The 27,891-nt window shown below is 46.7% G+C and overlaps 1 protein-coding gene across 2 annotated transcripts in view; it reads right to left on the reverse strand.

Moving 5' to 3' along the window:
* ATR (ATR checkpoint kinase) overlaps positions 1 to 27,891 on the reverse strand; it is a 247,690-nt gene that overhangs the window by 34,828 nt on the left and 184,971 nt on the right. For both annotated transcript variants that reach the window (XM_073579101.1, XM_073579100.1), the window contains exons 43-44: positions 23,782 to 23,938; positions 825 to 978 (exon numbers count right to left, since the gene is read on the reverse strand). In XM_073579101.1, coding sequence (XP_073435202.1) covers positions 825 to 978; positions 23,782 to 23,938 — 311 coding nt within the window. The remainder of the gene's footprint in view (positions 1 to 824; positions 979 to 23,781; positions 23,939 to 27,891) is intronic.

Here is a 27,891-nt window from a genome sequence, read left to right on the forward strand (position 1 = left end):
AAGCCATAATGTCAGTATGAACAAAGCTTAAGTCATAATACCGGTGTGAAGAAAGCTGAAGCCATAATACCAGAGTGAAGAAAGATAAAGCGCTTTACTTTTCAAACATCTACATCTCTGTCCCTGCAAATTGTTCATGGGTAGAGTTATGTTAACACGTTTGAAGGGAACCCATCAGTTTGAGAAATGCTACATACTAATATAGGGTTAATGTTCAGGTAAATAACACTTAAATTCTGGTCACTCCCTGACACTGTGATTGATAGCCAGGTCTGTAGGTGTGTGCAGGGAGATCTGTCAAAGTGCTTGGAAGCGATTACAGCTGCAGTCACTATATATTGAGTGATAACTGTAATTGTTCCCTGCCCCACCTTAATGACTGGAAGCCAGTGGCGACAGGGAAAATATAACTTCAAGCACGGTGGCTCAGTGATTAGCACTTTTGCTTTGCAGCGCTTGGGTCCTGTGTTCAAATGCCACCAAGGACAACATCAGCAAGAAGTCTGTATGTTGTCCCTCCGGGTTTATAAATAATTGTACTCCCCGTGTAAATAAATAATTTTCTCCCCCCCACCATTCCTCCAGTAAAATCGACTAACCATGGATTAAATGTCATTTATCTGCCGATTAACCCTATATCTGAAGGGAAGTGTAGTTTCTTGAGGTGACAGGTTAACTTTAATTCTTTAATATTCATTTTAATGAACAGACTTTGTACAAAGCTCTTCTCTGCACACATTGGTTATGAATACTGGAATGTCCAAAAAAAAGTAACACAGGAGGAGATCTTTGCACAACACTATATCCTTTTTATAGTTTAGTACCTTGTTGAAAAGACAGTTGAAATCCACATGGACGCACTCGCCTGTCAGAGAATCGAACAGAATATTCTCACCGTGACGGTCTCCAAGCCCTAGGATGTAGCCAACCATGGACATCACTGCGGTAGAGCGGCAATATGCTGACCTGCTGTTATACCTGAAGAGAATGGTACGTTTTGTTATTAGCATCATGACACTGAACAGCAATTATATTAATGCCAGTTACAAATTTATTTTCATGCAGTGCACTAACATGCAATAAAATAAAGTTTTAAGGTGTACATAGCCTGCCATCTACAACTTGTCTACTCTGCTAGATTGACATCTCGCTACACACACGGAAGGACACCTTTCAGGCTACCTGAGCACATGAAGAGAAGTGGCAGGAACAAGCTTTTACATGACTAGTCACTCGACCCCCAGCTGCACTTTCAATTTAAAAGTAAAACATATACGCTTGTAATGTAGGAGAGCTGGTGTCTGATTCATGCTGTCTGTGGTTCAAGTAGCATCAAATCATGGACAAGTTCCCTTTGAAGGAAATCGGTCTTCTCTCAAAACATTATTTCTCACTGGGGGACACAAAACCACGGGATAGTCAGCGGCCACTTAGACACTGCCACAGACTGTACTTCGCCTGCTGGAGTAAGGCATCCTAAGATTTTTGTACTGTCAGTTGGAGGCAAGGTCTGTTTCAGATCTGTCTTAGGTTAGGCACTAAACTTTTTGTTTCTCAGATGGATGCCTCTGGGTAACAGAGTGTAATTTTGCAGTCTGGTGCATCCACGTAGCGACGGAGTACAGGCTGTAACTGTTCAGTCCGTATCTGCTCACGTCGGTGTGGGCGGACCAATGTACCTTTACACTGTCAGGGGTGATTGTAGGTGTTCCCATCTCAATACGCTTCAGGGGGTTTTATTCAAACCTATACATGATCCCTCCAAAAATTCATCACCCACAACGAGCAGCACATGGGATACGTGTTGAATCCACACTTCCAGCATTTCCTGGTTTGAGCTCATCTCTTGGTGCGAGCATGTTTTTGGCTCCCTGAACAAGGCATCCAGCATCCATTGACCCCTTCCTCTCCAGATACTTCTTGAAAAAGGCCATATTACAGGCCGAAATGTCAACTTGTTTAGTATCTGAACTCTATTGGGTCTATGTACAATAAAAGTTTTTGCAGCATCTTTTGAGTGCTGAAGTTATATTATATTCTTGATTGATTTCTTTTCTTCCGGGCACCACACGTCTACGGATGAGCACCCCCCTTTTTCACTAAAGGTGGTGGTTAAAGTCACCCCTGTTAACTCAGGGATACTCTTTTCATTCCATTCATGCTCACTACAGATGTCAGCATTTCCGGCTAAGGAGCAATTTTCTGTCACTTGACAGTCCAGGTAGTCTGGAGCAGTCAAGAGAAACTTATCCCAATCAACATTCTGGAGCTCAGAGCTGTCCATCTGACTATTTTACATTGGTAGCACTGCTATAGCCTACATTGATCGTCGGGGGGGCACACAAAGCCCATCTGCCATGGCAGAGGTCGCAGGGATTTTGGAGTGGGCAGAAGACACGGTTCCTCTAATCTAAGCAGTTCATTAACCAGGGTAGACAGTTGAGAGGCAGACTTTTTAAGTCGCCAGCAGCTACCCGCAAAAGAGTGGTCTTTTCACCCGGAGGTGTTCAGGCAGGTTTGTCGGTGGGTGTGGTACATCGGATGTCCATCTATGGCATCCAGACTAAACCACAAAATGCAGAAATTTGTGGCAAGGTGCAAGGACCCTCAGGCGATCACAATCGACGCACTGGTAATCTCTTGGTACCAGTTCTCTCTGCTTTACATCTTTTAACTTCTAGCCAGACTTCTGAAGAAGATCAGGGCAGAGGGCAGGGCTCCAAGGGTGTTCCAGTCACTCATTGCTCCAAACTGGCCTCAGAGGGCCTGGTATTCGGATGTTATCAATCTCCTGGCAGATTTCCCATGAGCTCTTCCAAACCACCTGGACCTTCTGTCAGGACGTTCAATTTAACAGTGCGGTTGTTGAAGCAGAGATTTTGAGGGTAGCAGGTCTGTCTGAATCGGTCATCCAGACTATGATTAGTGCCTAGAAGCCATCCTCATTTCTTCATTGCGACTGTGAAGATCTGAGGTTGTGGTTATAATATTCACCTGCAACTTATATTCCTTACGTGCATGGTTGTCCAAAAAAATACAGGTAGATGGCCAAAATACATTGTTCTCAGTCCACAAGTTACCAACCTGGGATTGGTAGTTCCTTTGACCCTGTACCAGGCGATATCCACTGTTTCACAACTTTTGGTTGGCCCTCGGCTTTTGGTGTTTCCAGACAGTATAGTGTGCAGTCATAGCCTATGTTCCTACAGATGATGGATGTCACAACCGTAGCTCATGGATACCCCCTCCAGCTTACAACCGATCTTCAAACTCCATAGGCCATCCATCCATGTGCTCCAGGACGTCAACCTTGATTCTCTCCCTTCGAAGTCACTCTCCCAACTCCATAACTAAACATGTGGCTTCTTCCCCCCTCCCTGGGAACAGCCCCCTGCATGGGTAGAAGGTACACACCCTCCCCCTTAACACTAGAAGTCCCAGAAATTTCGAGCTCGCCCCTGACGTCCCAAAAGAGGGTCAAATGACCCTTAGTCCGAACTGACGACTCTGATGGCTCCAATTAGCATCCTTTCAATTGTAAATGTGGCCATTGTCTGAGGAATCTGCAGGGGGGGAGTAGAGCTGAATTCATCCTCAAAACACTGTGTGAAACACAGGTCAAGAGACTTTGCATTTTGAGGGAACTGACAATTTGTATAAACCACACATTTTGTTTTGAAGCACACATGAAGTGTTTTGGGAGAGATGTGACCTTCTGCTGCTGATCCGTGATGTTGTGCTGCATTATCCAGGTCATTTTGCCAAATGTACATATAATTTGCAAAACATACAATCTGTTTCAATTTTTCAAGTCTTTCTAAAAGAATTTAGTTATGTTTTTCTTTTAAAAAAAGATGTGAAAGAAGTGGGTTAAAAATGACAGACAAAAAACAAAACAAATTAATTGTGTTGATCCACCTCAACAAAGGTCTTGTAAAAGAGCAAAAGAATGTAAGCTGCTCCTGAGTGTGTCTGCCCACCCCCCAGCTGCATTGTTGTGCGGGGATATGCATAAGGTTGCTAACACCTTAGCAAATTTGCATGCAGCCTTTTGTGCTGTGGGGGATAAATAGGTGACTGCTTCACCTATTTTGTTCACAAGAAACAAAATGCAGAGAAGGCTCACCACTCAACCACTCACAAATACATGTGTGGCAAATGTACCAGGGACATACCCAGGCAGTGCCAGGTATGTTCCGACAGTGCAGACAGACTGCTCGGTGAGTGCTGAAATGCTAGTCACACAAGAAGGACATGCCACTCACACACACACACATGCAGCCCCCACTGCAGCTTATTGTAAATATGTGTGGAATTGTTTTATTCCTTGTATTTTTTTATTATTTTTATATAAAAAATAAAAAGGAGATTTTTGTGTACTCACCGTAAAATCTCTTTCTCTTAGCCTTTAATTTGGGGACACAGAACCGTGGGTGTTATGCTGCTGTCCACTAGGAGGCGACACTATGCATAATCTGAAAAAGATTAACTTTGGCTCCTCCTCTGCAGTATACACCCCTGGACGGCGTCAGCCTTCTCCAGTTTTGTGCAAAAGCATTAGGAGGAATATACCAGAAACATAAGCATGCCTGTAAGAAGGCTACTATAAAAGAGCTCAAATAATATGAGAACCCAACCGTAACAACAGCCCGCAAGGGCAACAGGGTGGGAGCTGTGTCCCCCAATTAAAGGCTAAGAGAAAGAGATTTTACGGTGAGTACACAAAAATCTCCTTTACTCTGTCGCCTAATTGGGGGACACAGAACGGTGGGACATCCCAAAGCAGTCCGTGGGTGGGAAGCAGTGGACGAATATTGTGCTGACATTCCCCTAGATTTGGGGTACTGTTGCCTGCAGGACCCGTCTACCCAGGCTCGCATCCGCTGAGGACTGAGTATGCACTCTGTAGTGTTTTGTAAATGTGTGCAGGCTAGTCCAAGTGGCTGCCTTACACACTTGATGTGCTGAGGCTTGATGCCGAATGGCCCAAGAGGCTCCTACCGCCCGCGTAGAGTGTGCCGTGATACCGTCCGGAAGAGGAGAATTGACAAGGCGGTAAGCCTCTTGTATGGTGGACTTTATCCACCTAGCAAGGGTGGCTTTGGAAGCCGGTAGGCCCTTGCGAACGCCTTCTGGAAGAAGGAAAAGTGAATCAGACTTCCGGAAGGGAACAGTCCTAGACACGTAAATACACCATGCCCTGACAAGGTCAAGCGTATGCAGAGCCTTCTCCACTCTATGAACAGGAACCGGGCAAAGAGATGGTAGTGAAATTTCCTCATTGAGGTGGAAGCTGGACACAACCTTCGGTAGTAAGGATGGGACTGTACGGAGAACCACCTTGTCCTGATGGAAAACCAGAAAGGGTTGTCTGCAGGAAAGTGCTGAAAGTTCGGACACCCTGCGTAGCGAGGTGATTGCCACCAGAAAGACCACCTTCTGTGACAGAAGGCGGAGTGAGACCTCCTTAAGGGGTTCGAAAGGAGGTGTCTGCAATGCTGTCAAGACCAGGTTGAGGTCCCACGTCTCCAATGGATGTTTGTAGGGGGGAACCAATCGGGAAACCCCTTGGAGAAAAGTCCTCACTTGCGGCTTATTAGCAATACGCCTCTGAAAGAGCACTGAATGCGCTGACACTTGGCTCTTAACCCCTTACCTACAATTGACGTAATATTCCGTCCATGTGACCATGGACCTAATTACCATGGACGGAATATTACGTCATCGCGATCAGCGGCGCCCACGTGGTGAGCGCCGCTGATCGCGGCCGAGTGTCAGCTAATTATCATAGGACCGCCCCCGACACGTTAACCCCTTGCACACCGCGATCAAAAACGATCGCGGTGTACCGGGGGTTAAAAGGAAGCATCGGCAGGGAGGGGGCTCCCTCCGTGCTTCCCTGAGCCCCCCACGGCAGCGCAATGTGCAGCGCTGCTGTGGGGGGCTCTTTTCCTGCAGGTCCCCGGATCCAATATGGCGACGGGGACCTCCAGGGGCCTGCAGGAAGCTGGCTTCCTCAGTGCCTGCAAAGCGCAGGCATGAGGAAGCCTGTGCAGTGCCTGTGACAGATCGCTGATCTGTCACAGTGATCTGTGATGTGACAGAACAGTGATCTGTGATGTGACAGATCAGCGATCTGTCACAGAACAGTTATGTCCCCCCTGGGACATTGTAATAAAGTAAAAAAAATAATAAAAAAAAAGTGTAAAAATAATAATAAAAAAAAAAATCGCTAAATAAAAAAAAAAAAAAATATTCCCCCCAAAATTCATTTTTTGCAAATAATAATAAAAAAAACAATAAAAGTACACATATTTGGTATCGCCACGTCCGTAACGACCCGCCCTATAAAACTGTCCCAATAGTTAACCCCTTAAGCGAACCCCTTAAAAAATAAAAATAAAAAACGAGGCAAAAAATAATGATTTATTATCCTACCGCCGAACAAAAAGTGCAATAACGCGCGATCAAAAAGACGCATATAAATATCCATGGTACCGCTGAAAACGTAATCTTGTCCCGCAAAAAACGAGCCGCCACACAGCATCATCAGCGAAAAAATAAAAAAGTTATAGCTCGCAGAATAAAGTGATGCAAAAACCACCATGGTTACTTACCGGTAGCCGGTTTTTCCGGAACCCATGACAGCACCACCTGAGAGAGGGATCCGCCCCGCCAGGACAGGAACCTACTGAGACATAAGGGGCGGCACCTCTCCCCCGCTTCAGTTGGGTTACAGAGCATTGAGAGGACTTCCCGGTTAGTTACATGTTTAATCCAACACCACAACACTCAAAACACCCTACTAATTGTGCACACCATACAGTGAAAAAGGGGGGGAATGTACGGGTGCTGTCATGGGTTCCGGAAAAACCGGCTACCGGTAAGTAACCATGGTGGTTTTCCCTTCACCCATGACAGCACCACCTGAGAGATTTTTGGAGACTTCGAAACACCTTAGGGAGGGACCACCGCTTGCAGCACCCTTCTACCAAAGGTTAAGTCAGCAGAGGAGGATAGATTTAATCTATAGTGCTTAAAGAAGGTTGAAGGTGAGGCCCAGGTAGCGGCCTTACAAATTTGTTCGATTGATACCTCTGCCTTTTCAGCCCAGGAGGTCGCCACGGCTCTGGTGGAATGAGCCTTGATGCCGTCAGGAATCGGGATACCACTAGCTGAATAGGCTACACTAATGGCTTCCCTGATCCATCTAGCAATAGTCCCTTTTGAAACCCCATAGCCTTTCCTGGCACCCTGAAAAGCTACGAATAGGGACTGTGACCTCCTCCACTGGCTAGTGGCAGATATATATTCTACAAGAGCTCTTTTAACATCCAGACTATGGAATTTTTCCTCCCCCAGATTTTTTGGATTTTCGCAAAAGGATGGAAGAACAATTTCCTGACCCCGATGGAAATCTGACACTTACCTTGGGCAGATAACTGGGGTCTGTTCTTAACACTACCCTATCCTGAAAGACTTGCGTATAAGGAGGATTTACTGAGAGAGCCTGTAAGTCGCTTATCCTGCGGGCTGATGTGAGGGCTACTAACAGGATCATTTTTAGGGTCAAAAACTTTAGGGGTAGCTGATGTAATGGCTCATACGGTTCTTTTGTAAGGGCTTCTAACACCAGGTTTAAATCCCAGGGGGCTATTCTAGGTATTGGAATAGGCCTAGCTCTATGGCAGGATTTAATAAATCTGGCTATCCACCTATCTGATGCCAGTTTGCAATTGTAGAGCGCCCCTAGTGCCGACACCTGAACCTTAAGTGTGTTTACTGCTAACCCCATCTGCAACCCAGATTGTAAGAACTCTAGGATGTCACTAATCGGGGGTTCTTTCCCTAACGGCTTACCCAAGAACTGTAGGAACTTATCCCATGTTCTGCCGTAGATGTTAGTAGTCACCGGTTTCCTGCTTTTTAGCAGAGTGGCCACCAGCCCAGGGGAGAACCCCCTATCTATTAAAAGCGACCTTTCAAATTCCACGCCGTCAGATGGAATCCTTTGACCTGAGCGTGCAATATTGGACCCTGAACTAGTAGGTCCGGGATTTCTGGCAGAACCCAAGGATCGGAGAGGGACATCTTCCGTAGCAGAGCGAACCAGGGCCTTTTTGGCCAAAATGGAGCTATTAGAATCACCCTGGCTTGATCGTTTCTGATTTTTCTTACCACAGTCGGGATCAGAGCTACTGGGGGGAACGCGTAAGCCAGTCTGAAGTTCCACTGGATGTGCAATGAGTCCACTGCCCATGGGTTTTCTCTTGGGTTTAGAGAGCAGAACCTTTCTGTTTGCCTGTTGTGCTTGTTTGCAAAGAGGTCTATCACCAGTTCCCCCCAAAGCTGAATTAACTTTTGAAAAATGGATCGGTTTAGCGCCCATTCTCCTTGCCTCAGGGTATTGCGACTCAGGAAATCTGCCTCTATGTTTTCTGCCCCTTTTATGTGTAGGGCTGTCACGGAGTGTAGGTGATCCTCTGCACTGCTCAGAATGTCTGTTGCTGCTTCCATTAAGGAGTGTGATCTTGTCCCTCCTTGGTGGTTGATGTATGCCACTGCTACCTTGTTGTCTGACATGATGCGTACATCTCGACCCTGGAGTAGCGGAATGAAGTGGTTTAGGGCCTTGCCCACTGCCCACAGTTCTCTCAGGTTGGAGGATGCCTTCCTTTCTTGAGGTGTCCAGGAACCTTGACCTATGAGGCCCCTTAGGTGTGCCCCCCACCCTGAGGAGCTTGCATCTGTTAAAATTATATCTGTCGCCTGTCTGTCCCATGGTATTCCTAAGGTCAGATTTGTCTCGTTCAACCACCAGTTGAGAGTCTCTGGTTTTTAAGGAAAGCTCCAGCTTTCCTTCCAAACGCCCTCTTAGCGATCTTTGTGCTCTTAGTATCTCCCCCTGGAGTTGCCGGGTGTGAAACTGAGCCCACCTGACCGCCGGAATACAGGATGTTAGGGTACCTAGCAGGGACATTGCTTTTCTTAATGTCATACATGGTTGGTTTTGGCCCGCCAAGGCTAGATTTTGCACCTTCTCTATCTTGGACTCTGGGAGCAGACACTCTTGCCTTTCTGAGTCCAGTATAAATCCCAGGAAGGTCTGTTTCTTTAGGGGTTGTAATTTTGATTTTTTGAAATTGACTATCCACCCTAACTCTTGCAAGGTGTTGATCACCTGAGTCAGCTGTGCTGTACAGTGGTCCTCTGAACTGCCCACTATAAGAAAATCGTCCAGGTATGGTATTATGACCGTATCGTGAATCCGGAGAAAGGCTGTCACTTCCGCTATGACCTTGGTGAAGACCCTCGGGGCTATGGATATGCCAAACGGAAGAGCCCTGAACTGAAAGTGCCTTAGTGTGCCCTGAATATAAAGCGCTACCCTCAGGTATTTCTGGTAATCTGGATGGATAGGGATGTGGTAATACGCATCCTTTAAATCGACTACGGCCATGAAGCAATCTTGATGTAGCAGCTTCACTGCCGTAGTTACTGATTCCATCTTGAAGGTCGGGTTCTTTATCCGTAGATTGAGGCGTCTGAGATTTATGATTGTCCTGAACGACTGATCCGGTTTTTTTATTAGGAAAAGGGGTGAATAAAACCCCTTTCCTTCCTGTAAGCGTGGCACCTCGGACAGTACCCGCTTGTCTATCAGGCTCAGGATTTCTGTTTCTAAGGCCAGTTGTTCTTCGGTCATCTTCCTGATAGGTGTGATGACGACCACGGATTTTGGCTGACGAATAAAGGGGATTTTCAGGCCTTCTTTTAGGATGCTCAGAATCCAGGTGTTGGAGGAGATCTTTTCCCAGGCCTGGAAAAAGAGTGCCAATCTCGCTCCTACTGGAATACTGGCGTCACTGTGGTGACTTTTTGGAGGTGGAGGTGCCTCCACCAAACATAAACCCTGATTCTTTTTTCTTTTTATCCTCCCATCTTCTTCTGTCAGCGGGAGGACGCCCCCTATTGAATCTCCCCCTCCGAAAGGGCTGTCTCCTCTGATCCATAGGGAATCTGGGGAAGCCTTTTTTCTTATCGCCTGCTTTCTCCAGAATATCGTCCAAGTTCTTGCCGAACAGGAATCGGCCATCGCAGGGGAGAGAGCACAATTTGGCCTTGGACTGAAGGTCACCCGGACAGCCCTTAAGCCATAACGCGCGTCTAGCAGCATTTGATAGTGACGCTGCTCTGGCTGTCAATCGCATAGAGTCCGCCGAGGTATCTGCCAGAAAAGCCGCTGCCCCGTGCAAGAGATACATGTCTGATAAGATCTTCTCTCTTGGGACCCTTGACGCCAGCTTCTCTTCTAACTGCTGCAGCCAGATCATGAGGGAGCGTGCCGTGCAGGTGCCCGCTATCGCCGGCTTAAGACCTCCTGCTGTCGCCTCCCATGCGTGCCTCAAATATGAGTCCGCTTTTTTGTCTAGCGGGTCTCTAAGAACCCCTGCGTCTTCCAAGGGCAGGGCCGACCTTTTGGAAGACCTGGACACCGCTGCATCTATTTTTGGGACTTTGTCCCATATTTCCGTATCCTTGTATTCAAAGGGGTATCGTCTCTTAGAGGCGGATGGAAGGGCCCCCGATTTTTCAGGCTTTTTCCACTCCTTCTCAATAAGCGCCTGGATTTTCGCGTTTACTGGAAAGGTTCGTTTTTTCCTCTCCTGAAGCCCCCCAAACATGACGTCCTCTAGGGTTTTAGCCGCCCTTTCTTCCTGTAGGCCCATTGTGGTTCTAATGGCCTTTAGGAGGGCATCTGTATCTTCTACAGGGAAACATGGCTTTCCCCCTGTGTCACTATCTGAGGAGTCTGAGGAGGATGATTTTTCCGCCTGAGATGATACTGATGCGGAATCTGAGGGGGAACTAGGGAAATCCTTCCTGCTTTTTTTCCCTTTTTTCAATAAGGACTTAATTGAGCCTTCCATTTCTGACCTGAGGGCAGATATTAGATTGGCTGCGAAACTAGGCGCTTCCTCCGCCATAGTCCGCTGAATGCACGAAGCACAGAGATCTTTTTGCCAGTCTCTTGCTAGGGGAGATTTACATATAGCACAATCCCTATTGTTCTTCTTGCTTCCTGCTTTTCTGGGCCTTTCCTACAGGGTGAAGCATACAATAGAAAAACCCCCTATTAATATACTGCTGACATTCACGAAGATCACTCACCACCCGTAATCAAGGGTACCGGATTTGGAGGCTGCGTCGGAGCACCTGACCCGTGCTCTTTGGACCTTGAGGAGTGCCCCGACCTGCGGCTGGGGCGACTGCTGCTTGAATGGCTTCCATGCTTTCTGCCAGAGGGCTGTGAGGGAGGCAGGGACGCTGAACGTTCCTGCTCGGACTCCATCTTGCACCGCCGGTCTACAGCTGTCTTTCCTCTTTTAAATTGCATGCCTCCGCCTGGTGAGCGTCTTCCTCCCCTCCCCCCTGCGACCGCCGGCCCAGCGCTTCAGAAAGCCGGCGTCGCACCCGGCGCCATTACACCGTCGCCCTCTGCTGACGTCAGCCGGCGCACCCAGCATTCCAAGCGCCGCTGACGTCAGCGGCCGGAAGACGCCAGCGTCTCTCCCCTACCACGGGGATCGAGATGCGGCGTGCGCGAGGGGAGGGCGGCGCGGTGGGGGCTTCCCGGAGCCACCGGGATCCCATCCACGCCCGCACGAACCCGGAGCCCCAGGGACCCCGGGGACTGCGCTTCCAGGACCCGACGGCCGGCGCTACAGGTAAGCTACCTGTTCTTCCCGCGCCGGGACGGGCCTGGGTCTTTATCTTTTCTCTTCGCCCATGACAGGCACCGCCACAGTGGGATTCCTTCCAGGACAGGAACCCAACTGAAGCGGGGGAGAGGTGCCGCCCCTTATGTCTCAGTAGGTTCCTGTCCTGGCGGGGCGGATCCCTCTCTCAGGTGGTGCTGTCATGGGTGAAGGGAAAATAATTATTTTTTATATAAAATAGTTTTCATTGCATAAAAGCGCCAAAACATAAAAAAAACGACCTAAATGAGGTATCGCTGTAACCGTACTGACCCGAAGAATAAAACTGCCTTATAAATTTTACTGCACCCGGAACGGCGTAAACGCACCACCCAAAAGAAATTCATGAAACGCTGGTTTTTGTTCATTCTGCGTCCCAAAAAACGAAATAAAAAGCGATCAAAAAATGTCACATGCCCAAACATGATACCAATAAAAGCGTCAACTCGTCCCGCAAAAAATAAGACCTCACATGACTCGGTGGGTCAAAATATGGAAAAATTATAGCTCTCAATATGTGGTGATGCAAAAACTATTTTTACAATAAAAAGCGTCTTTTAGCGTGCGACAGCTGCCAAACATAAAAACCGCCATAAATAGTAAATCAAACCCCCCGTTATCACCCCCTTAGTTAGGGAAAAATAATAAAATTAAAAAAATGTATTTATTTCCATTTTCCCATTAGGGTTAGGGCTAGGGCTAGGGTTAGGGCTAGGGTTAGGGTTAGAATTGGGGGTTTCCACTATTTGCGCACATGAGGTGCTCTCCAAACGCAACATGGCGTCTGATCTCAATTCCAGCCAATTCTGCGTTGAAAAAGTCAAATGGTGCTCCTTCCCTTCCAAGCTCTGCCATGCACCCAAACAGTGTTTTACCCCCTCATATGGGGTATCAGCCTACTCAGGACAATTTGCAAAACTACTTTTGGGGTCCTATTTCTCCTGTTGCCCTTAGGAAAATAAAAATTTTGGGGCAAAAATATCATTTTTGTGGAAAAAAAATGTTTTGTTATTTTCACGCCTGGGCGTTATAAACTTCTGTGAAGCCCTTGTGGGTTCAAAGTTCTCACCACATATCTAGATAAGTTCCTTAGGAGGTCTAGTTTCAAAAATGGGGTCACTTGTGGGGGGTTTCCACTGTTTAGGTACATCAGGGGCTCTCCAAACGCGACATGGCGTCCGATCAGAATTCCAGCCAATTTTGCATTGAAAAAGTCAAACGGCGCTCCTTCCCTTCTGAGCTCTGCCATGCGCCGAAACAGTGGTTTCCCCCCACATATCAGGTATCAGCGTACTCAGGACAAATTGCACAATAATTTTTGCAGTCCAATTTCTCCTGTTACACTTGGTAAAATAAAAAAAATTGAACCTGAAGTAATTTTTTTTTGTGAAAAAAAGTTAAATGTTAATTTTTTTTAAATATTCAAAAAATTCCTGTGACGCACCTGAAGGGTTAATAAACTTCTTGAATGTGGTTTTGAGCACCTTAAGGGGTGCAGTTTTTAGAATGGTGTCACTTTTGGGTATTTTCTATCATATAGACCCTTCAAAGTGACTTCAAATGTGATGTGGTCCGTAAAAATAAAATGGTGTTGCAAAAATGAGAGATCGCTGGTCAACTTTTAACCCTTATATCTTACTAACAAAAAAAAATTTTTGGTTCCAAAATTGTGCTGATGTAAAGTAAACATGTGGCAAATGTTACTTATTAACTTTTTTGTGTGCCATATCTCTGTGGTTTAAGGGCATAAAAATTCAAAGTTGGAAAATTGCGGAATTTTCAAAATTTTCGCCAAATTTCCGTTTTTCTCACAAATAAACGCAAGTTATATGAATGAAATTTTACCACTAGCATGAAGTACAATATGTCACGAGAAAACAATGTCAGAATCACCGGGATCCATGGAAGCGTTCCAGAGTTATTACCTCATAAAGGGACAGTGGTCAGAATTGTAAAAATTGGCCCGGTAGTTAACGTGCAAACCACCCTTGGTAGTGAAGGGGTTAAGCGAGCCCAGGGATAGCCTGGCATCCAGGCCTGACTGAAGGAAACCGAGGACCTTTGGAAGAGAGTAGGGAAGTGGAACCTGTCCGCGAGATTCGCACCATGTGAAGAAAGCCTTCCAGGTACGATAGTAAATCCTGGCTGAAGCTGGCTTTCGAGCCCTGATCATGGTTTTAATGACGTCCGGTGAAAAACCTGCTTGGGTCAAAACCCAGGTCTCAATGGCCACGCCGTCAATTTGAGTGCCCCTGAGTTCTGGTGGAAGAACGGGCCTTATAACAGAAGGTCGGGACGTGTGGGGAGACGCCAGGGAGCGTCTGCTGTGAGTTGCACGACGTCGGCGTACCATGTACGCCTGGGCCAGTCTGGAGCGATCAGGATGGTGGGAACTCCCTCGTGCTTGATCTTCCTCAGGACTCTGGAGATCAGGGGGAGGGGTGGAAAAATGTACAGAAGCTGGAATTGGGTCCAGTCCTGAACCAGGGCATCTGCTCCTAGCGACCGCGGATCGCGCGTCCTGGTCATGAAATTGGGAACCTTGGCATTGAGATGGGATGCCATCAGATCCACATCTGGGGTCCCCCAGCGATGGCAGATCTGACGAAAAATTTCGGGATGGAGAGACCACTCCCCCGAGTCCATTCCTTGTCTGCTAAGATAGTCTGCTTCCCAGTTGTCCACACCCGGAATGTGGACCGCAGAGAGTACCGACCTCGCATCCTCCGCCCAGTGTAGGATACGTGTTACTTCATTCATCGCCTGGATGCTGCGGGTCCCCCCTTGATGGTTCACGTATGCCACCGCCGTGGCATTGTCCAACTGTACTCTGATATGAGAGTCTGCTAGCAAGTGATGTAAAGGTGCAAGTAAAGGTTCGGGACAGTGTGTCAGACACAGTGATCTGCCATACAGGGGCACCTCAAGGTACAGTTCTTGCCCCTTTTCTCTTCACACTGTACACTGCGGATTTTAGGTGCAACTCATCTAGCTGCTACTTGCAGAAGTATTCTGATGACTCTGCAATAGTAGGCCTCATCACAGGAGGAGATGAAGGAGAGTACAGTGATACTAACCAAGCTTTTGTGGAGTGGTGTCAGAGGAACCACCTTAGGACTAATTCCGGGAAGACCAAGGAATTGGTGGTGGACTTTCGCAAGGGCAAAAATCCACCAGTAGTGGTGAACATTCAGGGAAATGACATTGAGGTAGTCGACACCTATAAGTACCTTGGTGTGATCCTCAATAATAAGCTTGACTGGGCCCATCACTTGGATGCAGTGTACAGGAAGGGCCAAAGCAGGCTTTATCTACTCAGAAGGCTGAGAGCCTTCGGAGTTAGAGGGGCACTCCTTGCATCCTTCTTCAACTCTGTTGTGGCATCAGTCATCTTCTTTGGTGTGGCATGCTGGGGTAGTGGCATATCAACCAGTGACAGGAATAGGCTGGACAAACTGATTAGAAGGGCCAGCTCTGTCCTGGGATGCCCCCTTGACCCAGTTCAGGAAGTAGGCGACAGGAGGATACAGGCCAAGGTGAGCTACATGGTGCAGAATGATTCCCATCCCATGCATGAGACCGTGACAAAGATGTGCAGTACTGTCAGTGACCGGCTATTTCATCCTAAATGTGAGAGGGAGCGCTATCGAAAGACCTTCCTTCCTGCTGCAGTTAGGCTGTATAACCAGCACTGTCCAAAACAGAGAACGACCCAAACAGAGAACTGATAGATCCAAAGTTGTGACAGTCCGCTTTCATTTTTTTTTTTTTCTCGTATATGTACCTACCTACTGTCAATGTAATGCCTTTATGCATCTGTATCTGTACTTGTTCCTGCCTTGCTGCTGTAATGCTCTGAATTTCCCCATGGTGGGACGATTAAAGGATTATCTTATCTTATGAAAGGCTTTCAATGCCAGGAAGATGGCCCGAATTTTCAGGATGTTGATGGGCATGTTCGCTTCCATTGGTGACCACTTGCTTTGCGCTCTGTGATGTAGGTGCACCGCGCCCCAACCCGAAAGGCTTGCGTCGGTGGTCAAAACCTTCCATTGACCGGAGAGAAAGGATTTTCCCCTTGCAAGCGAGGTTGGCTTGAGCCACCAGTGCAGGGACCTCCTGGTTTTCGATGATAACCGGAACTCCCTGTCGAGGGAGAACGGATTCCTGTCCCAGGACTTGAGGATGGCCAGTTGAAGGGGTCTGAGGTGAAACTGGGCAAATGGTACCGCCTCCATTGCTGCTGCCATCCTGCCAAGTACTCTCATGTCATACCGGAGAGTTCGGGGGACTTGCGGAGGAGAGTGCGAACTCCCAAACGGAGGGCCAGTGCCTTGTCCCTGGGGAGGATCACCAGACCCCTGGAGGTGTCGAATAGCATCCCCAGGAAGGCCAGAGACTGACTCGGGGTAGTCGAGGACTTCTGTAAATTGACTAACCATCCCAGGCGACTCAGTGTCGATTGTGATTGAGACGTCGACCTCGCAGTGCTTAAAGGTGGGGGTCTTGACGAGAAGGTCGTCCAGGTATGGAACGACTACTATGCCTCTGGAGTGTAGAACGTCCATGGTGGCTGTCATGACCTTTGTAAATGTTCTGGGAGCCGTGGCGAGACCGAACGGGGGGGCCACAAACTGGTAATGGTCTTGGTTTATTGCGAATCTGAGAAATCTCTGATGGGCGGGAGCAATCGGTATATGCAGGTATGCGTCCTGTATGTCTATGGAGACGAGATATTCTCCTTTTTCCATGGACGCAACGATTGACGGGAGGGATTCCATGTGAAAGTGACGAACTCGAACATACATGTTGAGTTGCTTGAGGTCTAGTATGGGTCGGACGCTGCCTCCCTTCTTGGGCACCACGAACAGATTGGAGTAGAACCCTCGGAAGCGCTCGTCTGCTGGGACCGGTACTATGACTCCTGCTTGCAGGAGGGAAGAAACCGCTTGATGGAAGGCTCGAGCTTTGAGTGGAGGCTTTGGAGGAACGGAGTGAAAGAACCTGTGCGGTGGGCTGGTAGTAAACTCGATCTTGTATGCTGAAGACACTATTTCCATGACCCACTTGTCTTCTGTAATAGGAAGCCAGACCTGCTGAAAGACTGAAAGAGTAGCTGTCGTGCGCCCACAAGTGGGGTGTCTTCCGGAGGGCATGAGTCATGATGAGGGGAAAGTCTGAGCTTTTCCTCCTTTGGATTTTGCCTGGCTTGCTTTTGACTGCCAGTTCCTGTCCGGCCTCTGTGCCGTCTCTGCGGAGGGAGCGGTTACGATTTTGTGCTGGGCGCGAGAGGGACCAGCCTGAAGAATTCCGAAAGGATCGGAAACGAGATTGATTACGTCTTTTAAACGTGCGTTTTGGTTTTAGTTGAGGGAGAGAAGTACTTTTACCCCCAGTAGCATTGGATATCACTGTATCCAGCTTTTCACCGAAAAGACGTCCACTGAAACACGGGAGATTTGTCAGGGACTTTTTTGAGGCCGCATCTGCTTTCCATTCTCTTAGCCAGAGAATACGCCAGATTGTGATGGCGTTTGATGCTATTCCCGCTACCCCTCTTGCAGAATCCAACACTGCATGGACCACGTAATCTGCCACTACTGCAATTTGCACCGCCTGGTCCGCCAGCTGAGGATTTGAAGCTTGGAGGCCCTGTTGCAATAGATTAGCCCAGGCCATAATGGCCTTGGCTGCCCACACTGAAGCAAATGCGGGAGCCAGAGAGGCACCTGCCGCTTCGAAGATTGAACGAGCCATGCGTTCTACCTGTCTGTCTGCTGCGTCCTTGAGGGTTGAGCTGTCCGGCAGTGAGAGAAGTGTTTGTGCTGCCAGCCTAGAGACTGGGGGGTCCACTTCAGGCGGATCTGTCCAATCCTTAGTGTCCTTCTGTGGGAAGGGGTACTTTGCTTCCAAGTTTTTGCAATTGGCGAATTTTTTCTCAGGCTGCGAAAAATGCTTAGAAAGTATTTTTTGAAATTCCGGGTGATTAGGGAAGACCTTAGATGGTTTCTGAACACTCTCGAAGGAAATCTTGTGTTCTGGTGCTTCCGGGGTTGGATCAGAAATGTCCAGCACCCGAAGGATGGAAGAGATTATATCCTCAACTAGTGCTGTATTGCTAGGGGGACAAGGGACCAGAGTGTTCTCTGTTTCATTATCTGAGTTAGAGTCACATATGCCCTCTGAGTCTTGCGCATCGCTAAGGAGCTCCCTAGCGGGCGAACTAGGGCGGAGGTGTTCTGTGGTCTGGGATCGGTGTGGAGAACCGCATTGTCTTTCTCTATCAGGGGACGGTCTCGGTGACCTGGAGCCACTGTGTCTCTCCCTGGAGAAGGGCGACCTAGTGCTATGTGAGGACGCAGATGAACGCGACCTGTGGGTCCGCTTACGTCTCAAACTGTTGGAAGCGGTATGTCCCTGAGACCGGATGTCCCTTTGCTGGGTAACGTTGATAGCCGAGACATGACACTGCAAAGCCTGCAGTAGTGTGGAGGTCAGGTTATCTATAGACTGTGTCATAGAGTGCGACATCTGAGTCGCCCATTCCGGCACAGCAGCGGTCACAGAAGCGTTGGTAGGGACTTCTTGGGGTTCTGATCCTGTGTTTTAGGTACAGTCCCGGCAGTGCGGGTACGTGCTGCCGCTGGGGAGAGTGGCTTTGCAGGCTGTACAGACTGCATAAAAGCAGTCTTGTCTGGTCCTTTTCTTTGAGCCCGACATAGTGCCTAGAGGCTGATTAGCAGAGGCCCTACAGGGGTATCTATGCAGAGGAAAAGGAATAGGGGAGCGTTATAGGTTATACGAACTCACAGCTGAGTACAGAGAACCCAGCTGTGATCTTACCCCCCGAGTGCACCCCCTAGGTCCAGCGCCGATAAATCCCAGTCCTGTGCCCCCCAGAGACCGCTGTGCTGCCTTCAGCTTCAGGTGCAGCAAGATGGCCACCGGAATTCTGAGGTGGAGGGGGAAGGGGGCGGAGAGCTGAAAAGGGCACGCTGAGATATGTAAAAGCGCGCCCTTCCTGACTCGATCCGCCCCTTCTATGACACTGCAGAGTGTCATCTTCGTCATCCGGGGGGCGGGAATAAGGCGGCGACTTCGGCTAGGCCAAATTGAATGGTAGGCTAGCGGTGGGGTCATGAGCGCAACTTGGGCCCTGTGGGGGTCCCTTTGAGGCGCTATGCAGCTGGTGCTGCCGGAGAAACAGGGGCGCAGGGAGTCATGTCTCTGACAAGTGCCATGCCTGCCTGCACCTCCCCCAGTCCCAACAGGAGCCCGCAGCTGGGCTGGGGTCCCTGGACTTGTAAGTGGCCGAATGGTGCCTGTACAGGCCCTACCTGCGGTGTCTCAACCTAATGCCCCCAGAGGGGGATTAGGGAGGGTGCTGCTGTCACCGTCAGGGGGCTTCATCCTATCCTCAACCTCAACCCAGAGCCTAAGGGAACTGGGGAAGGAGGGGGGGTTCTCGACTTCGAACCAGTACCCGAAGGACTGGGGAAGAAGCGACATGGGGAAGAGCCATCTCGACCTCAACCGGGTACCCCTTAATAGGGGACCGAGGAGGGAGCCATGCCGGGAGTCTCGCTGGAGACCCGCTTTTCTTCATCTGTAATCCGTTGAAAAAAATCAAGGAAAAAAACTTAGGTGTGCCTCCTTGCGACACTAAGCAAAAACTGGAGAAGGTGTCATGGTATCTGGAATTTTGGTCTGTCAAGCAAAGGGTTAATGTCATGGTATCTGGAATTTTGGTCTGACAAGCGAAGGGTTAATGGTTGGAGCCTCTCTTCGGTCTCAGGGAGGGTATTTATGGCCACAGGCGAGCAACCTTCCCTGTCGTTTATACTTCATACCTGAGTGTGTCCGACCCTGCCTTTGCTAAGTGCCTCTCGCCTGTTTCCGTGACTGTGGTGTGTATGACCTGGTCTGGATTTTGGTTTCTGTCTCTTGGCTTTCTGATTTTGTACCGTGCAGCCCGACCAGTGTTCTGACCTTTGGCTTCCCTAGACTACTCTCTGACTTTCTGATTCTGTACCGTGCAGCCCGACCCGTGCCTGACCTCCTGCTTCCCTTACCATTCTTGTTCTGCCAGACTCTGTACCGCATTGATTCTCCTGTGTATGACTTCTGGATTGCCCAACCATCGCTACTGTATAAACTCCTGGCTCTCTGAGCCCTCTGCCTGTCACTTCAGCGTCCCTGCGATAAGCTCCGCCCCCTCTGACATCACAGGTCACGTGGTGCTAGGTCCTACAGCTTCTGAGTGGTTCTGCAAGCGCTCCGCCCCCTCCACAGGTCCTGCGACCTTCCAGCCTGTGCTGCTGACAGCCCCGTGGTCCGAGTTCCTACACTGACGCCGGGACCGCTGACCGGTCACACTACCCTCCTGCAGATAAGGGTAAGCGTGATAGAAGGCTGACGCCGTCCAGGGGTGTATACTGCAGAGGAGGAGCCAAAGTTAATCTTTTTCAGATTATGCATAGTGTCGCCTCCTAGTGGACAGCAGCATAACACCCACGGCTCGGTGTCCCCCAATTAGGCGACAGGGTAAAGCATGGAGACAAATAACAGTTGTTCTTTTGTATATTTTTCACACTGACATTTCAGTCCTCTTGACTTAAGGCCCCGTCTCACTAAGCAATCTCGGTAGCGAGATCGCTGCTGAGTCACAACTTTTGTGATACAACAGCGATCTCACCAGCGAGATCGCTGTGTGTGACAGCGATCAGCGAGCGGCCCCCCTGCCGGTATCGCTGATCGCTGCAATAAATCTCTGGACATTTCTTTGGTCGCTGGTCTCCCGCTGGCCAGCACGCATCGCTGTGTGTGACAGCGGGAGACCAGCGATCAGGTGTAAAAAAATAATAAAAAAAATAAAAAATATAGTTATTCTCACCTTCCGATGTCCCGTTCAGCCATCCTGCCTCTCTCCACGCTCCGGTCCCAGTGATCCTTTGCACGAATGACCGCGAGACTTTGTTATCCCGCGAGACCGTGACATCTCGCGGTCATTCGTGCAAAGGATCACTGGGACCGGAGCGTGGAGAGAGGCGGGATGGCTAAACGGGACGTCGGAAGGTGAGAATAATATATTTTTTATTTTGATACTATTTTCTACAGCGATAGCCAGCGATGCCGGGCGCTCGGCATCGCTGTGCTGATCGCTGGTGAAGCTGTCTGTGTGACAGCTCACCAGCGATCACATAGCGACTTACCAGCGATCCTGACACCTTGATATCGGTGTCGGGATCGCTGGTGAGTCGCTTAGTGTGACGGGGCCTTTAGACACAAATGCTTCTGGTCACAGCTGTACCTTGCTCTAAAATTTCTAATTCTCTATTTAAAATATATAAAAAATGATTCATTGTTTCAGTGCTTTTTTGCTCAAATAAAACTAAACTAAATACAATATGTATAGTCTTTATATTATCAAATACAATAAACTGAATAGAACTAACTAGAAACTAAAAGGCTAAACTCAAAGGAAAACAACAACCTCCTGTGGTGCGACAGTAGTGGCCTTAATTACAGAACAAAAGATGGTGATTATAGGATGTTAGATAAAATCCTTCAGGTCATTCAACCCTTCTCTGGGTTCCAAAGGTAGAAATGTTAAATGATCCCTCTCTGGGACGTCTAGTGTTAAACGTTTACTTTTAGCTCAAAGAATGAAGACTATTCCAATAACCTGTCACCTGGGACTGCATGTGAGACCCTTTCTAGTGATGGCTCCACTGGGTCTACAATCCCCATCCACACAATGGGACTACTGGCTGAAAGAACAATGAAATGATCAAGTTCCTTGATTACCACTCTTGGGCTTGGCCTTATTTATGCCTGAATGTCTTCCTCTGCTTACTGTCACTGAATGGAAACATTGATTCCTGAGGGTGAACTAACGAGCAAACCTCTAATAAAAAATACAATAATAATATCAAGTCAATCTGTGCTAGAAAAAGTCTGCAACCCGTAGAGCCGCGGACTCCGTTCTATGTGCATTGGTCCAATATTATTTATTAAGTGTCCAGCTCCTCACATCCGATCACAGCACTAGTAGGGCTTATTTTCATTGATGTGAGTCTACCAGTACTTCGCCAATGTCTTTTTCCTTGCCAGCATTGCTCTCCTTCTTCCAGTCCGGATAGGAGGCAGGACTGGCGCTCAACTCCCTCAAGGGTCAGGTGTCCGCTGTGGCTACTCTGTTCCAGAAGGATTTGACATCTAGACCTCAGGTTAACTCCTCTCCAGGGGGTGGCGCACGTTAGGCCACCCTATCAGACTTCCTTGGATACTTGTGATCGGAATCTTGTTTTGGAGGCTCTTCAGTCTCCGCTTTTTCAGCCTATCAGAGAGATTTCTACACTTTTTCTTTTTTATAAGGTAGTGTTGAGGCCAGTTCCGTCTTTTCTCCAGAAGGTGGTCTCGAGATTTCCCAATAATGAAGACATTATTTTACCTTCCTTTTGTCCGGCAAGTCTCATCCTATTGCGAAGGCACTGCACAGATTTAATGCTGTTAGAGCTGTAAGGTACTATTTATTGGCCACTGCCTCATTCAGGAGTTCTGATTCCTTGTTTATTATACCAGAGGGCTCTCGTGGGGTCAGGCCGCTTCTAAGGCAACCATTGTAGGCTGAATCAAGACTACTATTATCCAGGCCTATACAGCCAACGCCAAGTGTGGCCCAATTTATGATTAGGGTACACTCTATGCAAATGATGATGAACCGCCCAGGAAGCTCCCACCAGGTGTTGGCTTTGCAGCTCTGTAAAGCAGCTACTTGGGCATTGGTGCATACATTTTTTACCGGGTACACGCTTTTTCCCTCGGGAGATGCAAGCCTTGGTAGGAAGATACTGCAGGCGGCAGTAGCCCAGACTTTTGCTTGAGTTACAGTGGAAGACTAGGTGGTAACAATATATTTAATTCTTTCCCACTCTAGGGACAGCTTAAGGATGTCTCATGGTTCTGTCTCCCCCAGTGAGACAAACGAGAAAAGTAGATTTTTCGTACTCATAGTAAAATCTATTTCTCGTAGTCTTCATTGGGCGACACAGATCACTTCCTTTGTTTATCTGGTTGGTGTGCAGTTATTTTTTTTCTAGCCTTAATTCTTTTCTCCTCCTACTGCTTTCTAACAAAACTGAGGAAACCACACTCAAGTAGGTGAGGTGTATTCGGCTGGGGGAGGAGCCAATTTTATTTAAATACAAAAGTAAGGTCATCCTCCAGGTGGCAGCAAACTATCCTATGATTCTGTGTTCCCCAATAAATACTACAAGAAACAGATTTTACTGCGAGTACAAAAATCTACTTTTACCTGCATATATAGGGCTTATCGGAAAGTATATAGTGTTACAATGCTGCCTGGCTGCCTTATTAAAAGTGTGGCTAGCAACAGAAAATTAAGCCATTTTCTCTCAAGAACCATCGGCTTTCAGTCATGGACTTATGCATGGAGACATTACAGTCACCACTGATACCAAAAAACAAAACGTTAAACCGCACCCTATAAGCGTCAAAGTCTTTAAGACAGATTTGTAGAGGCGCACGTCAAAACCAGGGAGTCCATCCTGGAGCAAGTTCCATAACAATAGATAAAAAAGACAGCACCTCAGACAATGGTGAAAAAAAAGCTTTACATTTTATTCTGCCTCCTGTGGCGACGTTTCGGTTCGAAGACCTTTTTCAAGCACCTTGAAAAAGGTCTTCGGACCGAAACGTCGCCACAGGAGGCAGAATAAAATGTAAAGCTTTTTTTTCACCATTGTCTGAGGCGCTGTCTTTTTTTATCTATTGTTATTACAGTCACCACTGTCTATGCTGTGATTAGCGGCCGTAGGCATGTTATGGAACTTTGACAGCTGTCTTTGCAGCACATCTGGTGACTAACTGCTCTATGCACACCCCCATGACTCAAAGCCAGCGGCTGCTGGGAGGAAATGGCATCATTTTCAGTAGGTTGCTACACTTTCAGTAAGGCAGCCAGCAGCAAACTTTTACCATCTTAATTATAACTACTCACCAAGATGTGGGATCCGGGAATGTTCGTAAAAACCATTCATGGAAAACAGGTGGGTGACGCAGCAAGAGAGTCTCTTTAAATATCTTCAGCTTTTCCTGCAAAGGAGCCGTCTTTGGTAGCATGCACTGACGTAGTTCCTTCCCTCCCATGTACACTCCTAAAGATAAGGGGAGAAAGAAACATGGCTCACCTTAGATGCCATAAAGCATTTCTATTAAAATAGTAATGGTTTTAATTTCATAAATCAATAGTAAAAGTGAAAATCTGCTTCTTTCTCCTCCAGGACTGATCATTCATTCTCAAAATTCTCAATTCACAGGTAAAATCTGTGTTAAGGGAGGACAGATTATTACATTATTGAGACAGGATTTTATCAGTACAAACGGTCATCTCTTATGAAGCGGGGACAAAGTAAAAAAAAAAAAAAAAAAAAAAAAAGTAAATATATAAAAAAAAAAAGATTCACAAAATAAAGAACAAAACAATATGAATTCAATAAATACATATATTTATGCAAAATCAAAAATAAAGAAAGTACACATATTTGGTATCAATAGGTTTGGAGCGATCTGACTTATAAAACTGTCCCACTAGTTAACCCCTTCAGTGAACACTGTATAAAAAAAAAAAGTGGCAAAAACGTATGAAAATGTCATCTTGTCAAAAAAAAAAAATGCAAAGGCAATTCTTTCTTCTGTAAATAGATCTTACTGTCTAAAAGCAAAATAAAGTAAAGACACTAGCACCCAAGGGGACAGGTATAGCTGAAAGCTGCTGATAGAAAAACAGGTCCTGTGGCAAACCTGTGGAGAAAGGTGATCAAATACAAACTGGATACTGTCGTACTAAACAGCTAGTGGACAGACATGGAAGAGACACAAAAAAGACATGCTATGATAAATATCAATAAGAATTGCATGTATAAAGTAAAACTCAAGATAAAATTTGTGGTAATTCAAACTTACATACAGGTATTTATGATCAATACATCCGTATAAGTAGAATAAAAAAATTGTGGTGTTTCTGACAACTAAAACTGCAAATCTAGTATCCCGGGTGTAGATGCTGCATACAGAATATAAATAGTTCACTGATTTCTTTCTATTACAAAGTGTCAGTTTATAATGCTACAAACAGATACCACCGCAGACCTAGCACTTCAGCTAACAATCATGCATGTGAAACATGAGGCGTAACAAAAAGATCTACAGTTTGCTGATATAGCATCCTTGTTATAATTCACTGGAGGATAGGGGTTATTCCTCTATCTCTGGGCACTCCAGTGTGTACTGATGTCTGCTTTAAGGATCCTGTATTCAAGCAATTAGAAATGGGAGCAGTGCTTCTGGATACTTTGCTGCATTTGGTTGAATCTGAGCAGAAAGTATCACCATCGGAAGCTATGCCACCACACTGCCTCCACCATGTGTTGCAGAGGATGTGGATGTGCTGTGCTTTGGATCATGAGTTTTTGGAAGCCTTGTCCATACTTTCCTCTTCCCATCAATCTGGAACAAGTTGATCTTTGTTTTATCTGTCCAAAGAAGTATTTTTCTAGAACTGGGCTGGCTGCTTTAGATTTTTTTTGGGTAAAGTCTAATCTAGTCTATTTCTAAGGCTGTTTAAGTGTATGTGTCCACGGAGCATATTATCAGCCCTTTGGACGCAGTGGATACCTGGCTCCGCCCAAAGCGCTGCTCCCTTTTGTGCATGCGGTGATTCCACATGTGTTCATTGAACACATGCGGAACCACTGCATCCTATACAAAGACTGTGCTATTTATCTTGCGATGACTGAGTTTCCGCAAGATAAATAGACATGCTGCGGTCTATAAAGAGGTGCCACATGTGCGTTTAGGAGGGTTTTCATAAAATTCCCTCCACTATGTTGTAACATCTGGACGCTGCTGCTGTACGCAGCTTTCAATCCTCAGCAAATCCTGAACAAATCCTACACATGGAAACATAGCCTAATGGTTTGCACTCTGTGGTGAGCCTTCTGTTTTTGTTCTCATGACGTCTTCTCTGGTATACTTCGGTACTGAAACACCTACAGTAGTGTTCAAAATAATATACAGCTCAATATGCCTAACCAGATTAATCATGGTTTTTGGTATAAATTATATTACCACATGTCAAATAATTAACCAGTTGGTGCAGTAGATTATATGAAAACCAACAGACTCCACATTCATGATCTGCATGTTTTTTGAGTTTGCATATTAGCTTAATTAATTGAAAGGGGGGTGTTAAAATAATGGCAGTGTGGAGTTCACAATTAGTGAGGTGAAACCAGGACATGTTGTACATGCATGTCTTCTTGAAACCCTGAGAAATATGTGTTGCTCGAGACATTGTTCAGAACAGCGTACTTTGATTAAAAAGTTGATTAGAGAGGGTAAAACTTATAAACAAGTGCAGACAGTGATAGGCTGTTTAGCTAAAATGATCTCCAATGCTTTAAAATGGAAAGCCAAACCAGAGAGATGTGGAAGAAAACGGAAGACTACCATTCAAATGGATGGAAGAATAGCCAGAACAGCAAAGGCTCAGCCAATAGCTCCAGGATGATCAAAGACAGTCTCAAGTCACCTGTGACAGTGAAGGTAATCTCTTAGCAAGAAGTCCACGCAAAGTCCCACGGTTAAAAATAAACACACGAAGAGAACAATATTACGCTCGTCAGTCAACAAAATGTTTCTCCATTTCTCTGTAGGCCAGTTGGTGTGTTCTTTGCAAGTTGTATCCGTTTCTGTACATGTGTTTTTTTTAATTTTTTTTTACAGTGGGACTTTGCGGGGACTTCTTGCTAAGAGGTTAATGTCACACTGTCACAGTCCTCACAGGTAACGTGAGACTGTCTTTGATCATCCTGGAGTTGATCATTGCCTGAGCCTTTGCCATTCTGGCTAATCTTCCATTTGAATGTCCATACAATCACGATAAGCAGTATACTCCATAGAGGTGGCCTTTATGGAAAAGTGGGCAGAAAAAAGCCTTCACAAACACAGAAAAATTATAAGGTTCGTTTTGCGTTTGCAAAAAGACATGTGGGAGATTCCCCAAATAAACGGAGGAAAGTGCGGTGGTCAAGTGAGACCAAAATTCAACTTTTTGTCCACCAATGTAAGTGCTATGTCTGGCTCTAAACCAACACCGCTCATCATCCCAAGAACACCATCCCCCAGTGAAACATGGTGGTGGCAGCATTATACTGGGCGGATGTTTTTCACTAGCTGGGTGCGAAATACAGGAATATTCTTGAGCAAAACCTCTTTCAGTCTGTCAGTAATTTGAGACTTGTTTACCTTTCAACAAGACAATGACCCAAAGCATACTGCTAAAGCAACACTTGAGTGGTTTAAGGAGAAATGTGTAAATGTTTTGGAGTTGCTTAGTCAAAGCTCAGACCTTAATCTGACTGAGAATCTCTGGTCCTACTTGAAGATTGCAAAACAAAAAAGAAAAAAAGGTGGCACTCACCGTTCTTAAAATCAAGTCTTTTATTATTACAACCTTAAAACATCTTCACACAGGCAGGGTGAGAACAAGTGGATAAGAATCAGAAGACGGCCGTTTCGTGCACCTGTAGACCCGTAGAAGCGCAGGTTTTAGTTGTACTAATAAAAGACTAGATTTTAAGAACGGTGAGTGCCATCTTTTTTAATTTTTTGTTTTGCAAGGATTTCCTGGACTGTTCACATTGGGTTGGCACCTGTAAGTTCACGTGGTAATGCTCGGAGCGAGGTAATTCAACATTGTGGACACTGGGCTCTGGCGAGATAGCAGTGTGGATTTTGTACACATACTTGAAGATTGAGGTTCACCTGAAGAAACCATCTCACACTTGAAGAAGCTGGAGCAGTTTTGCCTTCAGAAATCGACAAAAATCCAAGTGGCAATATGTGGAAAGCTCAAAGAGACTTATCCAAAGTGACTTGCAGCTGTAATTGCCACAAAAGGAGGCTCTAGCAAGTACTGACTTATCGAAGAGTTTGCATTTTAGTGTTATGTAAATTAATACATAATTTTAACATGTAGTTATTACTTCTACACATTTAAAACTGCACATGTATTGTCAATCAAATTTTATTAGATGTATTCAGAGGA

The sequence above is a fragment of the Dendrobates tinctorius genome, unplaced genomic scaffold (genome assembly GCF_039654945.1).
Source record: "Dendrobates tinctorius isolate UK_male_01 unplaced genomic scaffold, ASM3965494v1 ptg000060l, whole genome shotgun sequence".
Taxonomy (NCBI): Eukaryota; Metazoa; Chordata; class Amphibia; order Anura; family Dendrobatidae; genus Dendrobates; species Dendrobates tinctorius.